The sequence below is a fragment of the Triturus cristatus genome, chromosome 4_2 (genome assembly GCF_964204655.1).
Source record: "Triturus cristatus chromosome 4_2, aTriCri1.1, whole genome shotgun sequence".
NCBI lineage: Eukaryota > Metazoa > Chordata > Amphibia > Caudata > Salamandridae > Triturus > Triturus cristatus.
Window position 1 is genome coordinate 317,876,774 of NC_140586.1, and position 18,794 is coordinate 317,895,567.

Consider the following 18,794-nt stretch of genomic DNA (forward strand, 5'->3'; position numbering starts at 1 on the left):
AATCTAGTAGTCTAGACAATGGTAAAGCTCTGCTGCAGAATACTTTGTGGGGCTGTGCTTATGATGATAACACCATATTTCAATGAAAACTATGAAATATTTTCCAAACTTCATGGTAAATATGGGTTTTACACCCCTGACTTTTGCGCAATAAATGCACACACACACTCACACACACGACACCTTTCTTTCACAGCTGCATCACAGGAGGATTCATGGTAAGGGTCCCCCTGACAGCAAAGAGAAAAGACAGTTTCTTTTTAAGGGCTATTTTATTTCAATAAATACCAACTCCAATATATTAAATAAGTTAAATACTATATGTAGGTCCCTAAGACTCAAAATCTTCTATCAGTGGTTCTTGAAGCTCCTCTCGATTGGGTGGCCAGCACCATCCAGTGAAGTCAATAGTTCTGGTTGTAACAATATGGGATGTCTGGCTCTGACAGTATTCTGTCACACGAGCCTGATGAGAGGTCTGACAGGACCAGACAACCTCAGAGTAACAAAATAAATAGAATTTGTCATCAACATCGGTATCAGCATTAAATTAAAATTCCTTTAAGGACAGAGGGTAAAATATAAATATTTAAGCAAAGAACGCAAACAGAATGCAACAGTATATATACATTGGATCTGTGCCCGTGCATCCTGAGGGGTGTGGAATCGAGAATCTGACGCTGTACACATCACCAAGCACTGACTTTCAGGTCAATGCCCTGTTGGAGAGTGAAGGGTAGAAAACATCTGCATATCAATCCAACTAAAGCATTCTGACAAATAGTATTGTGAGCTGTCTGTAAGAATGTCTGATTCCACTGCCGTCTGTAAGTCTGTTCTGGCAATGTCTTCCCTTCAGCTCAGGCTCAACGCGGATATCCGGCCTCAGAATGTGATGCTTTCATTTCCGGCAAATAAAGTGCAAATGGCAGCTGGCTCAGGTCTTGTGCGGATGCTGCTGTGGTCAGCAGAACAAGACTGGTCGTAGCGCGTGGTAGCCTCACACCTGCGCGTTCTTCACCCGCTCGAACGTCTGCATGACATGGGTGGTGGGGACGCAGCCCTCCCTCACGATGCTCAGGATCCCTGGAAGGGAAGAAGCACAACAGCATGAGATTGAGAGAGCTTGGACAGGTCTGAGCTCTGTGAGCAGCAGAGGGAGGAGAAAAGACAAGCATAATGAGCACGGTGCGGATCGACCCCCAGGAACCAATGGGTGATGGAGTACAGGAGGGAACCACCCTCTCACGTGGCATATACTGACTGGAGAAAGTGTGGGGTGTGAGCCCTCAAGGAGACATTAAATGACTGGGACAGGGTGGGATATCATGGAATCAACAAACTGCTAAAACACAGACTCAAAAACTTTCAAGGCCAAAATATCTTCCACACACAACTATCTCCCTGCAAAAATGTCAACCTGCAGTAAACTCGCTTTCAAGCACTTGGCCAATAAACTCAGACAGGAGATGGAATAGTAAGTTAACTCTGTATTCCAATAATTAGGAAGTGAGTCCCATTGGAATTAGGAACTTTTAGCAGGTCTAATGATCTTTAAAGAGATATTTGTGTATATTTGTGTATGGTAAATATTTTATAAATCTGCATGTCAGAATCTGTGATTCTGAGCTCTCTATTTTCAGATGGGACCAGAGTAAGAACCTTCAGGTATTGGGTAACTTGTGCAGGGTGGGATTGTCCCTGAGAAACAATAATGTGAGTTTGGGTGAAAAATAAAGGAGCCCACCATGGGGGATATTGTCTTACTGAGGGAGGCTCTGGGTCCATGTGCTGACTAAGTCAGAGTGAATTTGTAATCACTATTACTAAATATGACAAATTAGCACTATGCAATTTGCATCATTTATTCTTCACTGGAGATAACTTTGAGCATTAAATGTCTCCATAAGAGACATTTTTCGCTGATTAAGTCTTGTGCCAGTATCTAACATGACTTTTTTAATGTGCGGTATATACTACCATTAAAGTTTCATGCAAGATAAAGGCGAACTGCATTTCACACCGTTCATGTAATTTTAGCGAAAGTTTGTGAAACAAATTATGCAAGATGGTACACCAGCAGGGCAGACTAATGATAAAGAGAAATGCTTGTAAAGTTGAAAGTAGGGGTCAGGATTTGGCAGAGGTAAGAAACCTCCAGTCGCATCCCTGTAAACTTTGAACAAGCACTTGGAGTTTTCCTCAGAGGCTCGATAACGTGCATCTCTTTGTTACGCATTCATCCTGGCCCCTTTAGTGTTTCATCTGTCAATTCAGTTTGGGCTTTGTACGTCTGTATGCCTTGGGACACCAGGAATACACTGGATCAGGACTGGTTTTCCCCAAATCTCATGGCAGATGTTTGGTGAGTGGGGAGGGGTGCGGTGAGCAGAGCCCCCTGTTCACATCCATAGATGCTCCCGAGTCTACTTTGGGAGTAGCAGGGGACAGAGATGAAACGGAAACAAGCATTGGTTGAGACCCACCTTCGTCTATCCTCAGACAGTTCACCACAGTGGAGCCAACCATCTCGTAGGAGTCCCCATCACACAGCACCCCCTCCAGCTTGTGCCGTAGACGCCTGAAACACAGAGAGGAAATACAAAATCACTCATTTAAAGTAATAATTGACAAAGGCTCAGGTGCTGGGGATTAGGGGAAAGCCCGAGGATGATAAACATCTACCTGACCTCAAGCTCAACTGGTCAAATACACCTGTGTTTAATGCGCCCACATTTAGGCTTATGCCAAGCATCTCAAATACATTAAAACATATGCGTGAGATATCACCAACACCCTTTTCCCTCCTTTCACCTTTCAGTAGCACTAGTCTAGTCATATGCTTAAAAAAACCTAAACCATTCAAAATAGTTCACCACCCATCAATAGTCCCACACACTCCCTTTCACCTTTCAGAATCTTCAGCTCACGCACCTCCACAATCCTTGCCCCTGCCCTTAGCTCCTAGTAGCCATCTAGTAACTCTCAAACCCCAGGCACCATCTCTTTCGTAGAAGGCCCACTCAAATATTTTCCTGATTTCAGCCCCTGTTCTGAATGAGTACTCACGAGATGACCATGTCATGGTGGGTGCTGTCACACTCCCCACTCGGATTGGCAGAAGTGATGGCCAGAGGGCCAGTCATGTCAGTCAGGTGGGCAGAGATAGTGTGGTCCGGTACTCGGATCATGATGGAGTCTTTGGTGCCCACAATATCATAAGCTGGTCCAACTCCTGCAGAAGGAGAACATAACAAAATTAATCAGCAACAAGTCAGATGTGAGTGAGTGAGCATTTGTGTTTGACTGTGTTTATTTGCTCAGCATTATGAACAGAGATGCTGTACAGTGATGACTTCGTTTGGTTGTGCTTAATTTGAGCAGATGTTTGAATGGTATAGCCTCAGAACATCAAGAATTAATTAGGGTCCTTGAATACGTGATTGCTCTAGTTGTGCAGTGGGCACACATTGTCCATTTAGTATGAAAGAAGTTCTACTAAAGCATTACAAACAGCCATGATCTGTGCAGGTAACAGCGGTGGGGCCGTATTGGGGGGGGGGGGGGTTCGAGGGACGATGCCGAGGGAAAATCAAATAAATAATTAATTTTCCCTCTGCATCATCCCTCGAAATCCCCCCCCAACGAGGCCCCACCGCCCCATCAATGTTACCTGCATGGACCGCGGCTGATTACAATACTGTGGAAGGCAACCACACATTTGTTTGTTATATCTTGAGAGGCCAGATGTCTGCAATACATATTGTTAACAACTCTTTAAAAAAGACTTCAGCCTGAAATTTATTTCTGTCTTACATAATTTTGTGGCTGTTTGATATATCATTCTGTCTGCGCGAGGGACTATTTCACAACTGAAATGTACACTGACTCATCACGCAAAAATGTTATCTTATACAGCCATAGTATACCAAAAGCAACCATTCTTTGCGTTGTCATTGCTGTGGGGTTTAATTAATGTTTTAGTCAGAAATTGTGCGAGTCCCATATATTTCTTTATCAGTTTTACACACATGTACACATACACCACACACACACACACACACACATATATATACATAATATATATGATATGTACATGCAATAGGTACATGAGATCTGGGGTCTGTGTGCTTTAGGGGTGAATGTGCATTTAATACCTGCATGAGATTGGGGTCGTTACACATTAGGGGGGGCCTGGATTCTGATATGTATATGCAATAGCTCCATGTGATAGGGGCCTCTACACAGAATGGGGGTCACTGGACCCTGATATGCACATGCAATAGCTATATGAGATGGGGGTCTGTAAACTTCAGGAGGGTGAATGTACATGCAATGCCTGCATGAGATGGGGGTCTGTAGACATTAGGGGGTCCATGATACATGTAATACCCTCATGAGACGGGGGTCTGTAGATATCAGGGGGTGAATGTGCAGGTAATGTCTGCATGAACTGGGCCATGCATATATTAGGGGGGGCTGAATGAAATCTGATATGTATATACAATAGCTATGTGAGATGGGGGTCTGTAGCCATTAAGGGGTGAATAGACCCTGAAATGTACATACCATAGCTACATAAGAAGGGGGGCTATAGACATTGGGGGTTGAATGGAGTGATAGGTGCAAGTAATTCCTGCATGAGATGGGAGTCAGTGCACATTGGGGGGCGGGGGAGAAGAAGCATGGTCTAGACTAGCAGCACGTACATGGAGTGAGCACATCCCTGAATTTCCCCAGGCACAACTTCGGGCATTTGTAGCCCTCACCCCTCTACCATCCTCATCCCACCCCTCTTTGGAGAAGGAAAGAGACCATGCAGAAGAGGTCACACTCACCCATCCTCTTCAGCCACTCCCCCTTCTGGACAATGCAGCTGATACCCCCAGGGTAGACGCTCCCCATGAAGTCCCAAAGCAGAGGGCTGAATGGGGGTCTCACGGCCCGCAGCTGGTCCAGGTGGGAGATGCAGATACAGATGGGCTTCTCCAGGGGTCGTTCCTGCAGAGAATGGAAGAAAAGGGAGAAATTAATGGTTTAGAGACAGAGGGGGAGGTCAGGACCTTCAGACATTATGTGCAGGATACATAAGTGACTTTAGACCCAGTCACACCACCTCTGTAAATAAACTAAAAGTCTCCTGTGGTAGCCAAGAGATTGTGCAAGTTAAAAGCATGTATGGCCTTCTAATGACACTTACACTGTGACCCCTAATGTATGATGATTTATGTGGAGCACGAGTTGTCTTTTGGCATTGTGACTGTTCTAAAAATGTATCGCTAATGTCACATATTGATGCAAATGCCTGAGGTCTGGAAATCTGTTGATTCCCATACCCGTCACATTAGCCATTGGACTTTCAATGTTATTGTTCCTTTTTACTGCATGTTTGAATAAATAGAATCCTTTCCATTTGGAAGTACCACACAGCTCTAATTGTAGTTCTGTGATTCTACACTTATGTTGTTTGGTAGGGACCTATGTCTCCCGCAATACACTATTACCCTCGGTCCCGCTTGACACACAGGGTTCCCTTGTTCTTTGTTACTCTCTTTCTAAAGTCCTACAGCAGACAGACACTGGCCACAGAGTTCTATGCAATCCTAGTCTGAGAATGCAGACTCACTGTGTAATCTGGGGCATTAGTATCTTTCTTGTGCATGTGATAGCATCTAGCTGGGCTATTCTGCCCCTAACCCAGGGCTCATGTGGATTGGAACCCACATGTCCGGTTTCACCCCCATCTCGCACTCTCCTCGCAAAGCATGACAAGCTACCATTTAACCTGGCTGCTTTCCATTTTTTTTTTTAAAGTTTTGGAGTTGGAACTTTCTAGGCAGATATTACCATGGAATCCCTCACCTGCAGAATGTTTTTACCCTGTCATTTAAATGACAATATATCCAACTATACATACTCCAGGCTGGTATCACCTTGGTAATCACACCCCTGCCGACTGGTTTCACCCTGACGTTTCCATGACAGTGTCTCAACCCACTGGGTGATATCTAACTGTTCTAGCAAAAGGTGTGCCTTATTCTTGAATGACAGAGCATCTGTCTCAGCCTCGGGTGAATTCTGCCGGAAGTCCGCTCCTCGGTGCTCACCTTGATGGTGTAAATCTTCTGGATGGCCTCGGGGTGTTTGCAGGAGGCCGCCAGGGCATAGACCGTGTCTGTGGGGACCCCGCACACCCCACCCTGGTCCAGCAGGGCGGCGATGGTCCTTAGACTGCTGGTGCGATAGGAATCGGGGCACACGCAGGAGTCGGACGCCTCAACTTTCTCCTCTGACTTCGTTTCCTAAAAGGACAAAGAACAGACAAGGGGTGAGACAACGCCACCTAGAGCTGCCCTTGAGCAGCACATACACATCCCAGAGTTAGAGGGCTGAGATATGGACTGGTTATTTGAGAGACACATTTATCGGAACTGAGTATTATTTTAAGAATAGTAATCGTAACATATTGCATGTATGATTCAAGGTACCTTGAAGAGAGGTAGTCCCATGGGAATCAGGTCCTTGCTGAAAATGCAGTTTCCAAGAGATGCCACTGCTCCGTAGATACAGACGACACTGAAGACGGACAATACTGTGACTGAAAAAACACACAAAGACGGGAAAATTAGACATTAAATTCAATAGTATCAACAACAAGAAGAGGATTGTGCGGATCAAGTTAATGTTAAACCAAGGAGGGATTTCAAGAAGGTAAATGCCACCCAAGACAATAAAATAAAAACATAAGACAGAGATTAATTTTTCCCTCACCCTCTGTCTGTATGAAATTACTTGTGGTAAAACATTTACACTAGTACAGGAACCCCTGTCTTGGTTTATACTTAATTGCCCTGGTTCCGAGGGTTATGGGGCTCACCCCAACTCTCCGTATTATAACAAGGTGATTTTAAAGCAGGAGTGGAGAGACAGATACAGAAACTAAGACATGGGGAGGTCTAGCAAAGAACCAGACACATGTCAGGTTTGTGACTGACTCCATTCAGGCCCCACTTGCATTAAAAATGTCAACTCTAGCAGAGTCTGGCACGTAACTGACTCTGCTTCACCCCTCACAACCCTTCAGAAGCACAGGCTTGTCAGGCACCCTCCAGTCCTTTCTACAGACCACTCCCCTTTAGCCCCCACCACATTACACGTGCACTTGTGATGGCACTTAATAGAAGTTGCCTGTTTAGCGTGTATTAACCATTTCGAGATCACTGACATGCATTAATACACAAGAGGAACCCACAGTGGAGGGTGTCGACTTACTCTCGAGCGGGAGAGGCAGGCATTCCAAGGTGAAAAGCAGGAAACAGACAATCACCGCCTCCATCAGCAGGGCGAGCAGCACCAGCACCACGTTGGCATAGGCGACTGTGGAAAAAGCAGAACAAGATGGCGTCAGAGACCGGAAATGACATATTTCAGAGGTCAGCGGGCGTCGCAGTTGCTCAAGTCTTTAGATGAGGTCACTATGATGCCTCAGAACTGTGCATATGGACCATCGAGTGTCAGACACCGGCCCGTACCCACTACAGCCGGAAGCAGCTGCTGTCTGTCAGGGCACCTGGGCCTCAGTATTCAACAGAGGGATGACTGGACATCGGTATCCGGAGAGACTTACCCAAGGACATCAGGAAGACATTGATGACCAGGAAGGTGACGGCACCAACAGTGAATGCACCATAACTGGTGACGTGGATATTCAGCAGGGGACCTGGAGAGGGAAGAGGAGGAGGGGGCAGATGGTTAGTCATGGATGAAACAGAACACAGGAAGGAGCTCTTCCTTCAAAGGCAGGAGATGGCCTGGAGCAGAGACAAGAGATGGAGGAGGACCATATACTGTCCAACACCTCACTCATCCAACAGCCAATCATGGTACTAGATATTGGCTTCTGGTGATGTGTAAAACTGTATCTTCCACCCCATCCTGAACAGGTGTGCCCTGATTTGGTGATACACACTTACCAGAGCACCTTATCCCAGTATAAAATGTTTTCTCGCATGTGTTAGAAGACAAGCGAAAATTAAATTCTGGTAAATATGCCCCTGGGTGCAGGAAATGACCAGTTATTTGAACAAAGGCATTATTACCTATTGGTTCTTCCCACAACTGGATTATCTACAACAGTTTATCAATAGTTTATCTAGACCCATTAATGGTTCTATAAGTCATTAGTCCCCTCCTAGTGGCCACCAGGTGCACTCCTCTCCAACCCTTTTCCTTCCCCCTGCCAGTCATCACATATGACCCCTCCTAGGTACTTCTTCAGCTCACTGGTTACAAGGGCCCCCCAGTCAAACAAAGAACTGCATGTGATGTCATCATGAAACTACCTGCATGCATGGCTACTCGAAATTAAACTAATAACCAAAAATACACATCACCCCCACTGCCCCTACTGGTATGCCTGAGAATCTAAACCACTCAAAAGCTTCATGACACTGGAGCACTAGGACTTTTCTGAATACATTTTTACACATTGTAAAGAATAAGATTAAGAGATCACAAGTTACCTGCGAGTCGTAGCCACGCCCATGTGGCCCAAACAGCAGCATAACAGAATGGTAGGACCGACCCAAATCTTCGCCCTCTCTGCACCACGATCCTGCAGACGTACAACTGGAAGAGAGCACCAGGAATCAGCACCCAAGGGATGGAGAGGTGGGCTCTGGTGGGGTCACTCAGGGACCCCTGGATGGCAGAGAGTGAGGCCAAGCCATTGCAGATGAAGAAGAGGGCATCAGGGAGCTGGCATCTGGTAGTGCTGACCTCCTGGCCCTCCTTAGACCTGCTGGTGACGCGCTTCAGGCACAGCAGCAAGTCCTGGAGCGTAGCCGATGACATCACTTGGGGTCCAGTAGAGATCAACGACTTATCAGCGATGGAGTTAATGAGGCTGGCAAAAGTGGCATAGAGGGAGGTGGCTGTGTAAATGCTGCAGACCACTCCGAAGAAGATATGGGATCCCTGGAGTGGAATCTGTTGGATGGTGGAGACAGTGAGGAGGAGGAAGCATGAATTCTGCAGCACCTCCAGGAGGTCTCTGTTGAGGGACATCAGGCAGAGGATGCAAGCGGCGACCAGAAAGAACCAGCCCCCCACCATGCCGGCTCGGCTCTTGTCCACATTGTCCCCCGAGAGGAGCACCGTGACAATGAACTCTTCCCAGGACATCAGCAACCAGAACAGGCTGTGGAGTCCAAGCTTGGTGGTGTGGTAGACGTCTTCTCTCAAGTAACTGTAGTAGCTGGCGCAGAGCTGGGACAGCGCATTGATGCTGACCCAGATGGCACCAATGTAGAAGGTCTTCATGTAACCAAAGCAATAAAAGGCAAAGATGAGCGAGGCCACTGCGTCAGCGATGTGCCCCAAGGCCATGGGCTCCGCGTACTTGGAGTTCTTCTTGGTCTCCTCCCCGATGCCACTGGAAGAGGTGCTGTTGGCTGAGCCCAGAAGCAAGACGCTGAACATGGGGTTCCCGAAGCCTGGAAGGACATTCCTCTGGGTCAGGCCCTTCAGGAGCAGGGCAGTGGCACCATAAAACCCAAACAACACAATGAGAAGCTCCAGGGTCCCGGAGACCACCAGCGCCCACTGTCCGAAGAGCCCCACCGCCTCGAAGACCAATGTGAGGGTGATGGCGCCAAACACGAAGGGCATGACGTAGTTAACGGTGGCCGAACAGAAGGAGAGGATGAAGGCGACGGCGGTGTATGCCACCAGCCCTGCTACTGCGCTCTCACTGACCGGAAGAGGGGAGGCGCCCATGATGGTCTGGCTGTTAGAAATGTTCAGAGTTTGTGTGGTGTTGTGGATGGTGGGGTACGCTCCCAGGACAACACGTGTAGCCCCGTAGCTGCTCCAGAGTGCGGCAAATGCCACAAAAGCGGTGCTCCCCAGGTGATCGTACTTCCGGAAGCACAGGAAGCCTGCAATGAGTTGTGTCAGTCCTCCAATCAGGATGAGATGGACCCCTGCAAGAGATAAACAGGCATTGAGCAACACGTGCGTGTGTGTGTGTCTGTGTCTGTGAGTGTGTACCCCCTCCCTCCAAGTGTCTTATACATTGTTACCCCAGCGCCACCTGTAACTCTTTGTGTGATCTGTGGCTGCCACACTCACCTGCCAAGATGTTCTCCACCCCTTCAGCGTTCACTTTGGTGTGGAAGGAAAAGAAGTTCTGTAGGGCCACCAGGAAGGCGCTGATGACGTTGGCGAGGAAGCCCATGACGGATGGTTCACTGTAGTACACAGAGGCGAAGCCTTCCATGGTGAGTGGCAGACCTGGGGGAGGGGTCAATAGGTAAGAAATTAGCCACAGGTGAGAGGACAGAAGAGATGAGATTCGGACAGGAGGTGAGAGGGGTAGGGGGTAAGAAGGAGATGGAAGACGGGTAGCTGGGTGGGTATGACCCAGATTAGATTGGTGCACGAGGTTAGATGGGGACAGGAGGTGAGACAGGAGCCAGAGGCCTAATATCAGACAGAGGTGAGATGGGAACAGGATGTGAGAGTGGGACAGTGAGTGATATGGAATAAGCATGTGAGAGTGAGACAGTAGGTGAGATGGAAGACAAGAATGAGGGACAGTGATTGACATGGAAGACGTGAGAGTGTGACCGTGGGTGAGATGGAAAACACGTGAGAGTGAGGCAGTGGGTGAGATGGAAGAAATGTGTGAGAGTGGGACAGTGGGTAAAATGTAAGACATGTGAAAGTGGGACAGTAAGTGAGATGGACGATACATGAGTGTGACAGTGGGTGAGATGCAAGACAGGTGTGAGAGTGGGACAGTGGGTGGGATGGAAGACACATGAGAGTGGGGCAGTAGATGAGGTGGAACACATGTGAGAAAGGGACAGTGGGTGAGATGGAAGACATGTGAGAGTGGGACAGTGGGTGCGATGGAAGACCGGTGAGAGTGGGACAGTGGGTGCGATGGAAGACAGGTGAGAGTGGGACAGTAGGTGAGATGGAAGAGACGTGGACAGTGAGTGTGATGGAAGACAGGTGAGAGTGGGACAGTGGGTGTGATGGAAGAGATATGAAAGTGGGACAGTGAGTGAGATGGAAGAGACATGCGAGAGTGGGGCAGTAGGTGGGATTCGAGACAGAATTGAGCTAGGAACCAATGGTAGGAAGGGAGAGGAGGTGAAATGTGAACTGCCAGTGAAAGGGGTGCACGGGATAAGATGGGGGTGGGCAGTGAAACTGAGACGAGGACATGAGGTAAAATGGAGCTTAGAGGTGAGAACAGGAGTTGAAATCTAGCGAAACTTTACGAGGTCACATGAGGTAAAAAGTTAAACGTGAACCAGAGGTGAGATCCACAGAGAGACGGGCAGGCTGCAGATCAGTGCACCAGGGTAAAGTGAGAGGGGTAGACTGCAGAATAGTGCACCAAAGTTAGAGGAGTAGACTGTACCGATCAGTGCACCAGGGTAAAGTGAGACCGGGGCAGACTGTTCAAACCAGTGTAAGGCAGTGTAAAGGGGCAGGCTGTACAGTGTGAAGAGACAAGGGCAGGCTGTACAGATCAGTGCACCAGTGTAACGTGAGAGGTGGCAGACTGTACCGATCAGTGTAAGGCAGTGTAAAGGGTCACACTGTGCAGTGTGGAGAGACAAGGGCAGGCTGTTCACACTGAAAGGTACAGGCGTGGACAGGTTGTTCACCAGAGGAAAGTATCACAGAGGGATGGAAAGTTTGTACATACCGAGGGACGGGAGCTCTGTTTTCTGTTCCGGGGCCGGACTCTTGGGTGCGGGTCGGTGCTGTCTCTCCTCTGTGAGGGCTGCTCTGGTGAGGGTCGTCTAGCTTCCTGTATCCGAGGGACTCTCTCTCCTTGAAGATATGGTCTGGAGAGACGCCCTGTGACGACCGGTCCAATTTCTGAGGTGTCCTCTGTGAGGGCAGGACTTGCCTCTTGGGGTGATCTATGAGGGCCGGCCCTGCCTCCAAGAAGGTGTCTTTGAGGGCTGATGGGTCTCTTCTGTTTATGAGGGAGGATCTCTGACGGCCGGTGTGCGTCTCCTGTCTCTTAAGCGTCCTGTGAGGGCTGGTCTCGTCTCTCAGGGGCACTCTGTGAGGGTCGCTCTTCCTACCTCTGAGGAGTCCTCTGTGAGGGTCGGTCTCGTCTCTTAGGGGTGCTCTCTGTGAGGGCCGGTCTCGTCCCTTAGGGGTGCTGTCTGTGAGGGCCGGTCTTCTTGTCTCTGAGGGAAGGTCTCGTCTCTGATGAGGCCTCTGTGAGGTTTAGCCGTTGGTCCGTGCGAGGGGCGGTCTTGTCTCGAGGAGTCCGCAGAGAGGGTCGTTCTTGTTTGGAGGTGCTCTGTGAGGGTCGTTCTTGTTTGTGGGTGCTCTGTGAGGGTCGTTCTTGTTTGTGGGTGCTCTGTGAGGGTCGTTCTTGTTTGTGGGTGCTCTGTGAGGTCCTGACCCCTCGGTAGCTGCTCCTCTTCTGACTGTTCCCTGCTCTGTTCGGTTTTATACACAGAAGGTGGGAGGAGCTGTGGAGGGAGTTAGCCTCACAGCCCTGGAAGGTGTGTGGAATTTCCCCCTCGTCGCTCTCCATCCTCCACCGTCACCTCAACCTGTCCGTCCTCCGAGCTCCTCCCACTCCAGGGGGGGTCGTGAATGACCCGTAACTTTGATTTATCTTAAAACAAAGTTTAAAATACAGAGATTTCTCTTCCTAGGACACAGGTCACCCACTACAGAGTGGAATGTAATAAAATTAGAGGAACCATATGACGGTAGACCTCGAGAGATGAATTAATATTTAGGTTGAGAAATATATATTTAGAAGTTATTTTTTGTAATAATAATGATGATGGCTATTAATATCATTATATTCAAGGCTGGTCTGGGCCACGAGACGCAGTTCCCACAAGGGCAAAGCCTGCGCGTAGATTGTGCTGAGCCCTTCGCCCTGATCACTTATTCACAAGGAGGTCATTGTGGCGACTTAAAGGTGCAGGGAGTGGACCTTCCTCAGGGACAACCTTGTACAATGAGATCGCAGTGGCTGCACCAGGCTTGCAGGGAGTGGTACAGGGACCAGTGTTTTTTTTTTTTTACAGAGTTTTATTTAGCACGAACTTGACCCGAAGGTATCGGGAATCAGAGCCCTTTACACGAGCACCAGTTGCGTTACATGAGGACACATTCACTTTTGTTAGGCAGGGGGAGATTAAGTGATTTCCCCGGAATCACAGGATGTTGAGTGTCCCTAACAAATTAGAGGTGGACGCCCTTGCCGTTGCCGTTCACAAGGAGCTTCACTGGTGCCTTCAGATGTGTGGGAAGTGGTGCCCAGGTGTGTCTTTCACAACAAGCTTCATGTGATGACCACACAAGTGGGGGAAGTGGTGCCCAGGTGTGTCTTTCACAAGGAGCTCACTGTAGTGACATTAGGAGTGGGGGAAGTGGTGCCCAGGTGTGTCTTTCACAAGAAGCTCACTGTAGTGACCTCACGAGTGGGAGAGGTGGTGCCCAGGTGTGTCTTTCACAAGGAGCTCACTGTAGTGACATTGGGAGTGGGGGAAGTGGTGCCCAGGTGTGTCTTTCACAAGGAGCTCACTGTAGTGACATTAGGAGTGGGGGAAGTGGTGCCCAGGTGTGTCTTTCACGGGAAACTCAGTGTGGTGACGTCACAAGTGGGGGGATTGGAGCAGAGCCTTGGACGCCTATCTAAGGAGCTCATGTGGTTACACCAAGGATGAGAAAGTGATACAGGTCCTAGGCATGTCATTCACAAAGATATCTGTGTGGTGAGACCAGGGGTCCAGGGAGTGGTGCAGGGCCCAGGTATGTCTTTCACAGGCAGCTCCATATGGTGAGACCAAGGATGCGGGGAGTGGTGCAGGCCCAGGCATGTCCTTGATAAGGAGCTCCATGTGCTGTGAAAAAGGGAAGCCGGAGTGGCGCTGGAGTAGGGTACGTCTTTCACAAGGAACTCCAGGTGGTGAACAAAGGGGTGCAAGGAGCAGGGCAAGACCTTGTTATGTCTTTCACAAAGAGCTGCATGAGATAACATCAGGAGTCAAAGCACTGGTGAAGTCCTACATGTGTGTTTCACAAGTTGCTGCATGTGGTGACACTCAAGTTGAGAGAACTACTGGAAGTCTAAGGTATGTCTTTCACAAAGAACTCTGTATGATGAAACTAAGGGGTGCGGGAGTTGTGCAGGGCCCAGCAATGTCTTTCACAAGGAACTCCATGTGTCACACCAGAGCCAGATACGGTAACATCAGGAGTTGCGGGACCAGGCCCCGGCCACGTATGCGTTTCACAAGAAGATCCATCTGTCACACCAGAACTAGATATGGTGACATCAGGAGTGCAGGCGCCTGGGCCACGGCCAGGTATGTGTTTCACATACAAGGAGCTTAATGTGTTACACCAGAGCTAGATACGGTGACGTCAGAAGTGCAGGGACTGGGACACGGCCAGGTATGTGTTTCACAAAGAGCTCCATGTGTCACACAAGAGCTAGATATGGTGACATCAAGATTGTAGGGACTGGGGCACGACCAGGTATGTGTTTCACAAAGAGCTCCATGTGTCACCCCAGAGCTGGATATGGTGACATCAAGAGTGTAGGGATCGGGCCACCGCCAGGTATGTGTTTGACAAGGAGCTCCATGTGTCACACAAGATCTTGATATGGTCACAGTAGTAGTGAGGGCCTGTGCCACGACTAGATATGTTTCACACACAGAGCTCCAGGGGTCACACCCGAGCTAGATACGGTGACATCAGGAGTGCAGGGACTGGACCATGGCCAGGTACGTGTTTCACAAGGAGCTCCATGTGTCACACAAGAGCTAGATATGGAGACATCAGGAGTGCATGGACCGGGCCAGGGCCAGGTATGTTTCACACACAGAGCTCCATGTTGTGACCTCTGGGTGTAGGGGGCATGGCCTCGTAAGTCTCCCTCAACACGATCACTGTGGGTGTCCCTCCTTTCAATTCTGAATCTCCTGAATTTATCACAAATATGCAATAGATTTATACCGTAAAAAAATCCACCCTTTCGGTTTCCTATGAGATCTCCGAGGCAGAGGGGCCCATTACTTTCAGCTCCCTTTGGGAAGTTCCATCTCTTCTGGGCGCGAGGGGTGTTGAAGTAGCAGCACGGGACTGACATCTCGGCTCAGCAGGGGACCTCTACTCAAGGCCTTTGTTTCGGGACATAAACCACTCCTTCAATTAACATAACACATCTTCCTTTAATTATTTGAAAAGAGGGGGCACGTCATTGCCGACGTCAGCGCGTTTAAATATCTGGTCACGTATAATTACAAGCAATATAGACTGCCGAAAGATAAGAAAAGCCAAAAGCGATATTTGTAAGTAGCTCCTTCCGAGTGTCATCGTCATACCGGGGCAATTCGCTGCCCCCCCCCCCCCCTTAGACACAGGACCCCCGGACTGCAGAATACAACAGGTTCAGAGGGGGCTTTGAGTCAAAAATGACAGCACTTCTGTCCAGTTAGAGACAGTCTGAGATATTCAAGGACAGAAGAGATTTTTTATTTATTTTTTTGCTGTCTAATGTGGCGCGAGCTTGACCCAAGGATATTAATCCGCTTTACATAAGCACCAGATTTCAATATATAAGATCAGTTTCGTTTAGTTCTTTTGTTTTTCTAGGAACGGGAAGATCAAGTGATTTGCCTAGAATCACAGGATGGTGAATAGATGCTGAGATCCAAACCTGGTTCCCAAGTCTCAAAGTCGGCAGCTGTGTTCGACCCCATCTTCTCAGTACTTCAGCAGCAGTAGGACACACAGCTAACTCTAACATGGGTTACAGTTGGGAAGTGTTTCACTTTTTACACACACCTGCCGTGCTGAGCCGTGAGTCATGTGTGTCCCGTATATATTGTCAAGTGTGTAGTTTGTCGTGCTCACAATCAGAGCCAGGGCTGCGATGGTCACAATGAAAACAAGCATTTACAATGCAACAGGTCTCGCAATTTCAAGTTTGGGAGCTATTGGTATTGCAAATGGCAATACCTTTAATAATATTAAAAGGCATTTTCATTTACAATACCAATAGTTCAAAGTTTTGAAAAAGCAATACCTGTTGTACTGCAGAGCGCGCAGTGTTTAAGTTTAAAAAAAATATGAAACTTCTTGTTAGAGCCAACGCTACCCTGTAATCTCCGTGCATGTTAGAACTGTTAAGTTTAGGGGGGCGTGGCTTGCGCGCCGCTACGAGATGGCGGGTCGCGCTTGAGCTCCGTGCTGAGCGAGGACGTCTGAGGATTATTTACTGCTTCTTATTGCCCCTTAACTGCGGAAAAGATGTCCTTCATATCCCTATTCCTGCCGTGTGTGACCTGAGAGGGTTTCCTGCCTCTGAAGCTCCCGGTGCCTGCATTTCTGCTGTTCTGAGGTGGCGCTCAGTGTTTTCACGAGCGGCCGCCATTTTGTTTTTCCTAACTGACGAAGATGCGTTTTTCTCCACAACACGACGGCGATATTTCCACGGATTTGTCAGGAATGCTGATAAACAGGTGCTGGTGACTATTTCTGTATTGCTGGAAGCCTATATTGGTTTTCTCTCCTTACTCATGTTACATTGATACCTACGGTGAGACTATTTTGGGATTTTATTTTACCATACCTTGTTTTTTTCTGATTTCGGAAGGCGTTTCTTTTGTTACCTGCAGGACATGGTATTTTTGTCACGAGAGTCCTTTCCTTGCTCATGTAAGCCCGCTGGTGGTATTATCCTGTATTGGTTGCTGTAAGTGCGCTTTCCACTTTTTTTATTCATTTCTTTTTTGCATACTAATATACTAGTATCCTTTGTTTTTTTCCTTCCCTTCATTTCTCTGCGGTGCTGTACGTTGCCCTCGCTGTGGCAGTGTGCTCTATGGCGGCAAATATGGGCTTGTCACCAAATGCTAAAGACGCAAAGGACTCTAAAGCTTCTCTTAAGAGGTCCAAACAAGTGTCTCCTACACCTGACACTGGTCACAAAGACATCAATTCCACGCTTGAGTCTATTCTGACGCGCCTTAATGAGGTTCATGACATTGCGCAGTCTACCAAGACAAACACAGATTTGTTGCAAGTGGAGGTGGCAGCCATTAGGAATGATTTTAAGGCTCTTTCCCTTCGTGTTTCAGCTACAGAAACTCGTATTAGTGGTGCTGAGGATACTATGCAAAAACAATCTAGGTCTCTTGGTCAGTTGGAACGCTCAATGGCGGCATTGCAGAGAGATCTCACTGAACAAGAAGATCGTAACCGTAGATCCAATCTGCGCATTTTTGGTCTTCCGGAGGAGGTTGAGAAGGATATACCTTCTATGATTGAGTTCCTATATCAGTGGCTTCCCTCCACACTACAAATTTCTTTCCAAAAAGACTTTGAGTTGGAACGAAGCAAAACCAAAGGAAATGATGGACGGAGTGTTGAACATTGCAAGCACTCACCCCCAGTCAACTGATCTGGGTTTAATCCACCACCGTTCTTTAGCCCACTCCGCCACCCCAGTTTAGACATGGCCATATGCAAATCAGTCTGACCCTGTGCCTCATGGGAACAGTCCAGCCCAAACTGCCAAACCATGTCTTCCCTGGACCGGAAACAAGCTTCCTAGGACCGGTTTCTGGCATTTCAGCCGTCTTCAGCCAGGCTTGCTTGAATCCAGTGGCAAAGTGAGCAAGGGACTCGCGTCTGAGCATACCCTGCCAACTTATGGCGAACAAAGCAAAACCAAAGGAAATGATGGACGGAGTGTTGAACATTGCGGGCACTCACCCCCAGTCAACTGATCTGGGTTTAATCCACCACCGTTCTTTAGCCCACTCTGCCACCCCAGTTTAGACATGGCCATATGCAAATCAGTCTGACCCTGTGCCTCATGGGAACAGTCCAGCCCGAACTGCCAAGCCATGTCTTCCCTGGACCGGAAACAAGCTTCCTAGGACCGGTTTCTGGTATTTCAGCCGTCTTCAGCCAGGCTTGCTTGAATCCAGTGGCAAAGTGAGCAAGGGACTCACGTCTGAGCATACCCTGCCAACTTATGGCGAACAAAGCAAAACCAAAGGAAATGATGGACGGAGTGTTGAACATTGCAAGCACTCACCCCCAGTCAACTGATCTGGGTTTAATCCACCACCGTTCTTTAGCCCACTCTGCCACCCCAGTTTAGACATGGCCATATGCAAATCAGTCTGACCCTGTGCCTCATGGGAACAGTCCAGCCCGAACTGCCAAGCCATGTCTTCCCTGGACCGGAAACAAGCTTCCTAGGACCGGTTTCTGGCATTTCAGCCGTCTTCAGCCAGGCTTGCTTGAATACAGTGGCAAAGTGAGCAAGGGACTCACGTCTGAGCATACCCTGCCAACTTATGGCGAACAAAGCAAAACCAAAGGAAATGATGGACGGAGTGTTGAACATCACCACCCCCTTTTGCACCGCTTTGAGTTGGAACGGGCACACCGTGTTCCTACATTTGGCTCTAAACCTGCCACGCAACCAAGAGCGATAATTTTTAAGCCACTGCGTCACCAACATACGGAACAGATTCTGGCTCATATGCGGAAGGTTAAGGGTGTCTCATGGAATGGCCATCGCATTTCAATTTCTCAGGACTTTGCCAGGGACACGGTAATAAGGAGGAAGGGCTTTCTTAATCTTCGGAAGCGTCTTTCTGAGATGAACATTCCCTTCTCTTTTTCTGGTCCATCAAAATTCCGTATCACCTTCAAAGGTCGCTCCAGAATCTTTGATGAACCTGCTGATTTGGCCTTGTTTCTAGATA

General features: G+C 48.3%; 1 protein-coding gene across 1 annotated transcript; it reads right to left on the reverse strand.

The window, feature by feature from the left end:
* Positions 1-276: 276 nt before the first annotated feature.
* Positions 277-12,337, reverse strand: LOC146833792 (uncharacterized). The gene is made up of 11 exons (XM_085600093.1): positions 11,726-12,337; positions 10,132-10,293; positions 8,523-9,983; positions 7,628-7,720; positions 7,273-7,377; positions 6,489-6,598; positions 6,108-6,302; positions 4,839-5,001; positions 3,070-3,235; positions 2,487-2,581; positions 277-1,086 (listed from the first exon to the last, which is right to left on the reverse strand). The coding sequence occupies exons 2-11, from the start codon at positions 10,277-10,279 to the stop codon at positions 1,001-1,003; spliced, it is 2,622 nt and encodes an 873-aa protein (XP_085456219.1). The 5' UTR covers positions 10,280-10,293; positions 11,726-12,337; the 3' UTR covers positions 277-1,000.
* Positions 12,338-18,794: the final 6,457 nt, after the last annotated feature.